Genomic DNA, 11132 nt, shown 5'->3' on the forward strand with positions numbered 1-11132 from the left:
TTACTGTCAGGTTCTCAATGCATCTATCATGTTGTCACTAACTTCTTATCACACACATGATCATGCTTTCTAACCATAGGTTCACCAGGTCCAGAAGTTGAACCATGTTACTATTATGTCAGATCAGATTGCACCACACTCTTACCAAGCTCTTATCACACACATACTAACTTGTAACTGCGTTTGGTGGGTTGGTATAAATACTGTGACATTCACAGGTATCTTCATTATGAAGTTATTGTGTAAAGAATTTAATCTGGTATTTATACTAAATTCTTTGAACATGACATAGATATAGACATGCTGGTAACCTGCTGTATTGGCTATTCACCAGCAATATTGTAAGCACCAGAGAAACATAATATTGACTTGTGGTCTTCCATAATGTGGTATGGACTTACCATGGTCTTAGTACAAGCCTGAAGAGGTTGTTGTGTGAATGTACTTTACACATATTCATTTCGTCACATGAGAAAGACAGTTGAGGTCAAGTGGGCACATAAGGTCTATAAAAATTTTAATTGAAGTAAATATTAGTTTTGCATCTTCCTTTAGAAGAAATTTCATCACAAGTCCCAGTTTGACTTGATAATCCCTTAATAATTCCCTTTGTAATATTAGTGGGTATAAAACTGTTGAAACTCTCTAAATTCCTCCGTGGCGGTTGTGTGGAGAATCACATACACCCTTGTCTCTGTCCAGGTTCAAGAAACCTGTAGCATTGTCTCAATCGATGTCTGCAGAATGATTACTAGTTTAGGGATCTCTGCTTTTATATCTGTGGTGAATGACTACAGGGAGGAAAGCAGCAGAATCTAATGTTGTTAATGTTGCTTTTCATGCCAATGCTGTCTTTCAGTCTGATTGCTGCACATGCAGACAGGTTTTCTGCCATAGCTTGAACCATCAAAAACCAAGAAGAAACAATAAAAATATTAGTGTGGGGGTACTGACTGGTATGCGAGAAAGAAGCGTACCACCGAGTCACCTATGCCTGAAAATATATTTACATTTGCATTTGCAAATTATTATGCATTATTATTATTATTATTATTATTATGTACATATACAGGTGTAGCCCAGGGTAAAACCTTGGTAATGTCTTTAATATGTTGAAAGCATTAGGTGTTAAATTAACTCAGCGCATGCGCTGTGTTGTTGTGTTATATAACAGTTTGTGTGGAGTGTACTGAAGGACCATGAGGTCGCACAACCTACTTTCAGTGCAAATAGGGTTGGAATAGGATTGGTCGCCAATTCAGTGTTAATATCCCTATTGGCCAATCAGAGTCATCCTGGAACGGGACTACCGATGGGGGCGCGGGGAATGAAAGGAAACGGAGAGTGTATGTGTGAGTTTGGAAGAGAGGAGCTAGAGAAGACGTCACTGCCCGTGAGCCTCCAAGAAATCTAAAAAGTCTCTTTAAAAGTTATTTAGGCTACCAGAGTTCTCAAACAAGTGCTGTGAACCTCTTTATGTAAAGTGTGTTAATTCACACGTGTTCAGATAGAAGACGGTGTGTAGTTGAAGTGTTAGCAGGCCATGCTAATGTTATTGTGCTCTACTAAAGTGGTTTGCTACCAAGATTGAGGACCAGGACAATTGGTGGGATTACATCTGAAAGCAGAGCTGACGGATAGCGCCCCGTCCTACCGGGAACGTTCGGGGTTCCTCCGTTTGGCCAACGAGGGACACGAGGACATCATGTGGTGACCTGAGGTGCTGACAATCTGGAGTGCAGGATTTTGCCACTGAAACGGGAGTTTGCTGTTCAAGACTCTAGTTGCAACGAGCGACTGGGAGGTATTCCAAACGTTGTGGTATAACATTTCAACGGAGACTGTGAGTACAGAGCGGTGAAACAGGCCTGCAACGCGTTGAATTTAAGCCGGCATTTTAGTTTGTTTGTTTTACAGCTAGGTGACCGGTCACTTTAGTTAGTATACAGAGGTATACCTAAAAGGATTTGTGTACTAGGGGCAATAAGTGTTGTGTTGCTATTTTTGTTTATTTTCAGAATTAGACTAATTTTAACAGCTGAAGAGAATTACGTTGATGTTTATATGGATAGTATTTAAGTTATTCATTTTATTTATATCTATATTTGTTTATTTACAACAGATTGTTTTGTTTATTTTATTTCAATAATTGTTTAAAGTACTTATTTGTGTAAATAAGTAAACAATATAGGTGGTTCTTCATCCACTTGAGGGTGTGTCTCTTTATTGTTTGTAGTTGCTGGGGTTGAGTGTGTCCACAAGGTAGAGCCAGTTAGGCAACGGGTGAGAACCCAACACAAGAATCCAGGTTAAAGAGTTAGATATAATTTAATAACCAGCGCCCAGGTTGCCAGGGTGGCCAAAGGGGCGCTACATAAAATTGGAGGCACCGCTGGGATATTTGGTAATAAAAGCTAAATAGTAGTTGTAGTTAGTACTGTGATTTAGACAGTAGGTGAATACTTTTGTAGTATTTAGGTCTTTGCTGTGGGAACACTCAACCATAGTAATTGTACAACATTTGTAATGGCAGACTTGGCAGTACGCTCAGAGCTATTGAATGAGCTCAGGGAGTGGTGTGAGGGGGAATCCCTCAACAAAGCTTATTCTTTGCTAGTTCTGGTCCCTAAAGGGTTTGAAGTAGCAGAGATTGAAGCAACGATTGAAACTGTCAAGGTTTTTGGACGGGTACGAGTTAGAGGACGGAGGTTTAGCCCAAACCTCAACCGAGAGAAAGTTTTGTGTGAAAGCAAGCAGCCAGTTGATGTAAAGAGGGTCCCTTTAGAAGTGATGCATGCTAGTACCAAGATGGCTTGGCCTGTTATTTCGGCTTTAGAACGTCCAGAAGTGGACGAAAAGCCCCCACCTCCATTGAAGCACTTGCTTGATGCTTCCTCCTCAAATGCTTCAGCTGAGTCTATTATTAGGGCTGTAGGTGACCTCTTGTCCACCATAGAGAGACCATATCCCTCCGGGGAAAGTGGTAGCTATCGTCGTCTCCGAGTATTCTCCGGCACCATACCTACTCCTATAGGAGAGGAGGGTTTAGAACCATGGCTTGAGCAAGCACACCTAATGGTAGAGGAAAGTGGTTGTTCCCCTAGAGAGAAGCGTCGACGAATTATGGAAAGTTTAAGGGGGCAAGCTTTAGCTCTGGTAAAAGCAGTGCGAACAGCAGATGCTGATGTCTCCCCACTTAAGGTCTTGGAGGTTATTGAGAGCTCCTTTGGAACTGTTGAATCAGGCGAAGATCTTTACTTTGAGTTAAGACTGATGCAACAAGGGCCAAAGGAAAACTTGTCTGATTTTTTGAGATGACTGGAGCAGTCTCTCACCAAAGTGGTTAATAGAGGTGGTATTCCTGTTAGTCGTATGGACTCTGTCCGGGTAGAACAACTACTTCGGGGGGCCATACATTCAGATCTGATGCTGGTGCAGCTGAAGCTAAGGGAGAGAAAGCAGAATCCTCCAACATTTTTAGAACTACTTAGTGAAATCCGAGCTGAAGAGGAGTATGCCACAGCAAGGGTTAAAATTAATACCGCAGTCCAGAAGGTTCATACTGAAGTGGGCGTGGACAGTCAACAGATAGACATTCAGAGTTTGAAAGCTGATATTAAAGAACTGAAGTCAATGTTCACTGCCATGAATAATAAGCCATTTCAAAGAAAGGCCAGTGACACAGGGTTAGATCAGACTGGTCAGTCTAATGCTGCTCTCTTGACAGAGAATGCAGAGATAGCTGCTTTGAGGAAACAAGTCAAAAGGTTGCAGTGTAAAGTGGCCACTAGAGTGGATAACAGTGAAGTGTACCCACAAGATAAAGCAGTGAGAGCAGACCCGCCTAGACCTGCTCAAGGTATGTCAAAGCCAAAGAAAATTTTTAGAAGTGCAGACGAATGCATTTGCTATCGATGTGGAGAAACTGGCCATTTTGCTAATAAATGCCAGAACACAGAAAACCAGGGCAAGGTAATCCAAAAGCTCATTTGTTCTCTTAAGAAAGCTAGAGAAGGTCAGTCTCTTGGTTTGGATGATAACCTTCCTGATACTGTATGTTCAGTAAAGAGGAGTGAGGTGACCTCTCTGGGAGGTACACACATTCCGAAAGGGCTGATAGGTCCATCTACAGTGGTGCCTGTAAGGGTAAATGGACACATTTGTGATGCTCTGTTGGATAGTGGGTCACAAGTCACGATAATTTTTGAGGCTTGGTACCAGAAGTATTTGGCAGACATCCCAATTCACCCCGTCTCGGGACTAGCAATCTGGGGATTAAGCGAGAGCAGTTACCCCTATCTTGGTTATGTAGTGGTAGACATGGAGTTCCTTGAAAGTGTCACAGGTTCTAGAGAGTCTCTCTCAGTCCTGGCCCTGATATGTCCCAGTCCCAGAAGCCCTAATCAGACTTCAGTTATTTTAGGTACCAATGCTAACCTCTTTAAGCGATTGGCTAAACTGTGCCAAGAGAACGGTGGAGTGGATATTGTCCAGACCCTAGGTATTAGAATGGAGAGACTAGCCCTGAGTGGTGCTATGGTGGGTGGTGAAGAGGATGATTCTGTGGGATGGGTGACGTTGAAGGGTCCAGGTTCACTGACTGTCCCTGCTAATAGTGATTGTTGCGCTGTGTGTAATGTAGATTTGCATCAGTCTTTAGCCAAAGAAGTGCTGATGCTGGAAGCTTCCCCCAAATTTCCCCTTCCAGCAGGAGTGCTGCTACAGTCCATGGTGGTCCCAAACTCTGAGGTAAAAGGGAAACGATTTTCTGTGATGTTACACAATGAGTCTAATCGCGGTGTAGTTCTTCCAGTAGGAACTGTTATGGGTCAGTTATGCATCGCAGATCCACTAAGGCATGCATTAATGCTAACGACAGAGGCAAGAACTAAGACAGAGTCAACTGAGTTTGATGCTGGCCTCATTGATTTTGGTGACTCACCTATACCTGAGCAGTGGAAACTACGCCTTCAACAGCAGTTGTGTAAGCGAGCTAGTGTATTTTTTCTACATGAATGGGACGTGGGAATTGCCAAAGGCGTTGAGCATAACATTCGTTTGTCAGATCCCCGACCATTTAGAGAGAGGTCCAGGCGATTAGCGCCCGCCGATATCGAAGATGTTCGGAAACATTTGCAAGACTTGGTGGCAGCTGGTATCATTAAGGAGTCTCGTAGTCCATATGCGTCTCCCATAGTGGTGGTCCGAAAAAAGAATGGCTCTATCCGGATGTGTGTGGACTACCGAACCTTAAATAATCGGACCGTGCCTGATCAATATACTACCCCTCGTATTGACGATGCGCTTGACTGTTTGTCGGGTAGCCGGTGGTTCTCTGTATTAGACCTAAGAAGTGGCTATTATCAGATTCCAATGTCTGACATAGATAAAGAGAAAAAAACAGCCTTTATCTGTCCATTGGGGTTCTATCAGTTTGAAAGAATGCCACAAGGAATTACTGGAGCTCCAGCAACCTTTCAAAGGTTGATGGAAAAGACTGTCGGTGACATGAACCTTCTAGAGGTATTGGTTTATTTAGATGACTTGATAGTCTTTGGGAAGTCATTGGAGGAGCATGAACACCGACTCCTTAAAGTACTAGACAGGCTTGAGGAAGCAGGTCTAAAGCTTTCACTAGATAAATGTCAGTTCTGCCAGTCACAGGTGAAATATGTGGGGCACATAGTCTCTGCAAAGGGTATAGCCACGGACCCAGAGAAGATTACGGCAGTTGCCAACTGGCCTCAGCCCACTGATTTGAAATCTTTGCTGTCTTTTCTGGGATTTTGTGGATACTATAGGCGATTCATAGCCAACTACTCAGCTATTGTTCGACCTCTCACAGAACTTACCAAAGGGTATGCACCAACTCAAAAGTCGCGAAAGCCGACAATGGGGGGCAAAATGTATCTGAAGGAATCTGAACCGTTTGGTGATAGATGGACTGAAGCATGCACTGATGCATTCCATCAGATTATTCAGTGTCTTACCAGTGCGCCAGTTCTAGCGTTTGCGGATTCCCATAAGCCGTATGTTCTCCACACCGATGCCAGTTTGAAAGGGCTAGGGGCGGTTTTATATCAGGAACACCCTGAAGGGTTGCGGCCAGTAGCGTTTGCAAGCAGAAGAGTGAGTTCAGCTGAAGAAAAATACACTATACATCATCTTGAGTTTTTGGCTTTAAAATGGGCAGTTGTGGATAAATTCCATGATTATCTGTATGGAGCTAAATTCATTGTGCGCACTGACAATAATCCCCTCACATATGTGTTAATGACAGCAAAGCTGAATGCAACTGGGCATCGCTGGCTGGCTGCCTTAGCTACATATGACTTTACAATTCAGTACCGTCCAGGCAGGAACAACATTGATGCTGACATGTTATCCAGGAGAGGACAGTGGGAAGAGATATCCCAGAATGCTGTGAAATCCATTTGTGAGAAGGTCAGTATCCAAGATGTTCCGAGTTTCCCCCATAGATATGTGGATCAGTTAGGCTCCTCTCCTGAGGGTGTGCCAAATGTTTATGCTTTCCCTATGCAGTTGGACCTACTTTCATTAAAGCAGATGTCCAGGACAGAGTTGGTGGAAGCGCAAAGAAGGGATAAAACCCTCAAGAAGGTAATTAAGGCCTTGCTAACAGGAGAATGGCCCGGAGATAGAGAGTCAGATGTGGAGTTGACATTAATGATGAGAGAGAAAGGGCGTTTGATAATGAAAGATGGGCTGCTCCATCGGATAAGCACAAAGCCTGCTGGTGAACAGGTAACACAGCTCGTGCTACCGGCTGAACTCAGAGAGCGTATTCTCTGTTCCTTACATGATGATATGGGTCATCTAGGAGTAGAGCGAACCCTAGATCTATTACGAAGTAGATTCTATTGGCCAAGAATGGGAGTGGAAGCCGAGCAATATATTAAAGACTGTGGGGGTTGTACTACTCGTAAGACTCCTTGCCGGAAAACAGCTCCTTTACACCAGATTGTGAGTAATGGTCCGATGGATCTGGTTTGCATAGATTTTCTTTCACTTGAGCCTGATTCCAAAGGGATCAGTAATGTGCTAGTGGTAACCGATTATTTTACTAGATATGCGCAGGCATTTCCTACCAGAAATCAGAAAGCTCGGACGGTAGCTGAAACTCTGGTGGAGAAGTTCTTTGTGCATTACGGATTACCTGCACGAATACATTCCGATCAGGGTAGAGATTTTGAGAGTCGGTTAATTAGAGAGCTCTTGATGATGCTGGGAATTCGTAAATCTCGAACTACACCTTACCATCCTCAAGGGGACCCTCAACCAGAAAGGTTTAACCGTACTTTGCTTTCTATGCTTGCTACATTAGGGTCTGAGAAGAAGCGCTCATGGAGTAAGCATGTCCCTTACTTAGTTCATGCTTATAATAGCACCAAGTGTGATGTTACCGGATACTCACCGTACCTGCTGATGTTTGGCAGAGAGGCTAGGTTGCCGGTAGATGTCTGTTTTGGAACTTCTCCCGATGGTCTTGAAGAGAAGAACTATTGAGTATGTAGGAAAGTTGAAGGGTGATTTGCAAAGAGCCTACAGCCTGGCTAAAGAACTGGCTGATAAGAGACACCAGCGAAATAAGACCAGCAGGTGCGATTCCAAATGGTTGCTCCTGGTGATCGAGTGCTTTTGAGAAATTTAGGGCTTAAAGGCAAACATAAGCTCGAAAGTCGATGGAATTCTACGCCGTATGTGGTGGTGGGAAAGCTTCCCAACCTACCTGTCTACAGATTAAAACCTGAGAATGGTAGAGGGAGAGTGAAAACACTACACAGAGATCACCTTCTGCTCATTAGTCAGTCCATGAGGATGCCTCTTGAGGAAATTCAAGAACCTACACCACAAAAAGGGAAGGCACATACTCGGATCGAGGGCCGACACAGGAGAAGAAGGGAAACATTACTGGAAGTGAAAGCTTCCGATGGTGATTTGTCCTCTGAGGGAGATAGTGTTATGATATGTACACCTTCTAGAGAGAGTCTAGATAAGTTCTTGAAGAAGACCGGCTATGATAAAACTTCTAGTGCTGTGTCTAGTAATGAAGATCGTGAATCCTTTGTGGGTGATTTAAGTGAAAATGAACAAGAATTCTTTGTTCTCAAGGAAGGTCACCGTAGTGTTCAAGATGTTCAATCTCCAGAGGAAGATTGCCAGGTAGACAGTGATGGTCCGGCGAGCATGCCTGACTTAGACCATTCCGGAGGTGAGATGGAACAAGAGGTTCTGGAAAGCCCGGTTAGAAATACTAACCATAGGTCCAGTGTTATTCCAGACAGGACTACGGATCTTAGGCTAGGCCTTAGACCTAAGAGACCAGTAAAGCCTGTACTTAGACTAACTTATAACGAGTTAGGAAAGGCTAGTGATCAGCCTATCACAATTGTACACAAAGGCATTACCATTCAGATAGAAAGTTGAAAATTCATTTAGAGTATGGCCCTTCCAGAACTCTGTAGGTTTTATTTGAAAGTCTCATGAGGACATGCAGACGGTTAAGCGGGGGGAGGGTGTAGCCCAGGGTAAAACCTTGGTAATGTCTTTAATATGGTGAAAGCATTAGGTGTTAAATTAACTCAGCGCATGCGCTGTGTTGTTGTGTTATATAACAGTTTGTGTGGAGTGTACTGAAGGACCATGAGGTCGCACAACCTACTTTCAGTGCAAATAGGGTTGGAATAGGATTGGTCGCCAATTCAGTGTTAATATCCCTGTTGGCCAATCAGAGTCATCCTGGAACGGGACTACCGATGGGGGGGCGGGGAATGAAAGGAAAAGGAGAGTGTATGTGTGAGTTTAGAAGAGAGGAGCTAGAGGAGACGTCACTGCCCGTGAGCCTCCAAGAAATCTAAAAAGTCTCTTTAAAAGTTATTTAGGCTACCAGAGTTCTCAAACAAGTGCTGTGAACCTCTTTATGTAAAGTGTGTTAATTCACACGTGTTCAGATAGAAGACGGTGTGTAGTTGAAGTGTTAGCAGGCCATGCTAATGTTATTGTGCTCTACTAAAGTGGTTTGCTACCAAGATTGAGGACCAGGACAATTGGTGGGATTACATCTGAAAGCAGAGCTGACGGATAGCGCCCCGTTCTACCGGGAACGTTCGGGGTTCCTCCGTTTGGCCAACGAGGGACACGAGGACATCATGTGGTGACCTGAGGTGCTGACAATCTGGAGTGCAGGATTTTGCCACTGAAACGGGAGTTTGCTGTTCAAGACTCTAGTTGCAACGAGCGACTGGGAGGTATTCCAAACGTTGTGGTATAACATTTCAACGGAGACTGTGAGTACAGAGCGGTGAAACAGGCCTGCAACGAGTTGAATTTAAGCCGGCATTTTAGTTTGTTTGTTTTACAGCTAGGTGACCGGTCACTTTAGTTAGTATACAGAGGTATACCTAAAAGGATTTGTGTACTAGGGGCAATAAGTGTTGTGTTGCTATTTTTGTTTATTTCCAGAATTAGACTAATTTTAACAGCTGAAGAGAATTACGTTGATGTTTATATGGATAGTATTTAAGTTATTCCTTTTATTTATATCTATATTTGTTTATTTACAACAGATTGTTTTGTTTATTTTATTTCAATAATTGTTTAAAGTACTTATTTGTGTAAATAAGTAAACAATATAGGTGGTTCTTCATCCACTTGAGGGTGTGTCTCTTTATTGTTTGTAGTTGCTGGGGTTGAGTGTGTCCACAAGGTAGAGCCAGTTAGGCAACGGGTGAGAACCCAACACAAGAATCCAGGTTAAAGAGTTAGATATAATTTAATAACCAGCGCCCAGGTTGCCAGGGTGGCCAAAGGGGCGCTACACATGGATTGCAAGTAACGCGGTTTGCAAGTGTTCCAAAGACCAGCAAAGATTTTTAATGAATTTTGACTTGAAAAACAAACAAGTCTTGGTTTACGAGTACTGAGTATCATGTATCACGCCTGCGCTTCTTGTTTTGATGCCGAGTGTCACAACATCACAACTGAGCCAACTGTTTTTCTCTCTCTTGAGCTGCAGAATTGTGGGTAATTGTCTCCCCTGCTGGGTCTTAGTGCGGGTTTCTCATTGGTATAATCCGTGCTTACTGTGACCACGTGTGTGCGTGTAAAACATATTTTATTTTGTGTTTGTATGCGTGTGTGTACAGCACGCATGTACTGTTTATTATAACACACGTGTGCGCGCGTGTACAGCAAAAGAAAGTCTCTCTCTGTATCAGCATGCCGTTATGTGTGTGCGCACGCACGTCATTGGGCACCATGCCCCTACACACACACACACCCTCCTCTGGCCTTTACACACACAAATAAACAAACACACAAACTCTTTCTCTGTCTAATGGAAACACTGCTCTGCGATTCTTTTCAAAGGTAAAATTCAGGTTAATTTGTTTCATTTTTACGCAGTGATTCCATTAGTACATGCTTACGTAAGTGTTGATAACAAAAAAAAAAAATAATAATTATTTCTATCTATGCTGTGCCATTGGTTGTATTTCATACCACAAAAATTTGTTTAAAAAAAAAAAACAATCAACAGAAACAGCAACATACTATATAAACATTATTCTTCTCCTAGTGTTAGCCTTAATCGGTCTTTTTGTAAATATTGCAATGGAGGATCAAATGCATAGCAGACTAAATATCAGTAGAACTTTTCTCACTGGCTTGCTCTCGGTGTCAGCATACACTTGTCCGTACTTTATTCCACACACAAACACACACAGAGAACTCGGCTATCTACTTCCACACTTGACCTGGCCTCTGCCTGCAGGATCCAATATGCTGCTGTGAACTCTCAAACAGAAAAAGTGAGAGAGAATAAACATACCACTACAGCATGTTCAAGTGTGTGTGTGTGTGTGTGTGTGTGTGTGTGTGTGTGTGCGCGTGTGTGTGTTTTCTCCTAGAGGACTGAAGTGTAGTTTAAGAATGGAATAAATTTCTCTCCAGCAGTGCTTACTCAGCCGTCTCACACACTAAAGCATCCACTCAAAGCACAAATCCGAAACTTCTATATGAGCCATTCTCAAATTTAAGAATACTGTTTCCCAATTAGTCAAATGCCAACTCGAAATTTGAAAATCTTCTGATTAAACCTTTAATCGCAACTC

The 11132-nt window shown here is 43.0% G+C and overlaps 1 protein-coding gene across 1 annotated transcript; it reads left to right on the forward strand.

The window, feature by feature from the left end:
- The first annotated feature begins 2526 nt into the window (after nt 1–2526).
- Nucleotides 2527–3318, forward strand: LOC128540009 (paraneoplastic antigen Ma1 homolog). The gene has a single exon (XM_053510696.1). It carries the CDS (start codon nt 2527–2529, stop codon nt 3316–3318), a length of 792 nt encoding a protein of 263 aa, XP_053366671.1.
- The last annotated feature ends 7814 nt before the right edge of the window (nt 3319–11132 follow it).

Source organism: Clarias gariepinus, chromosome 2 (genome assembly GCF_024256425.1).
Source record: "Clarias gariepinus isolate MV-2021 ecotype Netherlands chromosome 2, CGAR_prim_01v2, whole genome shotgun sequence".
Taxonomy (NCBI): domain Eukaryota; kingdom Metazoa; phylum Chordata; class Actinopteri; order Siluriformes; family Clariidae; genus Clarias; species Clarias gariepinus.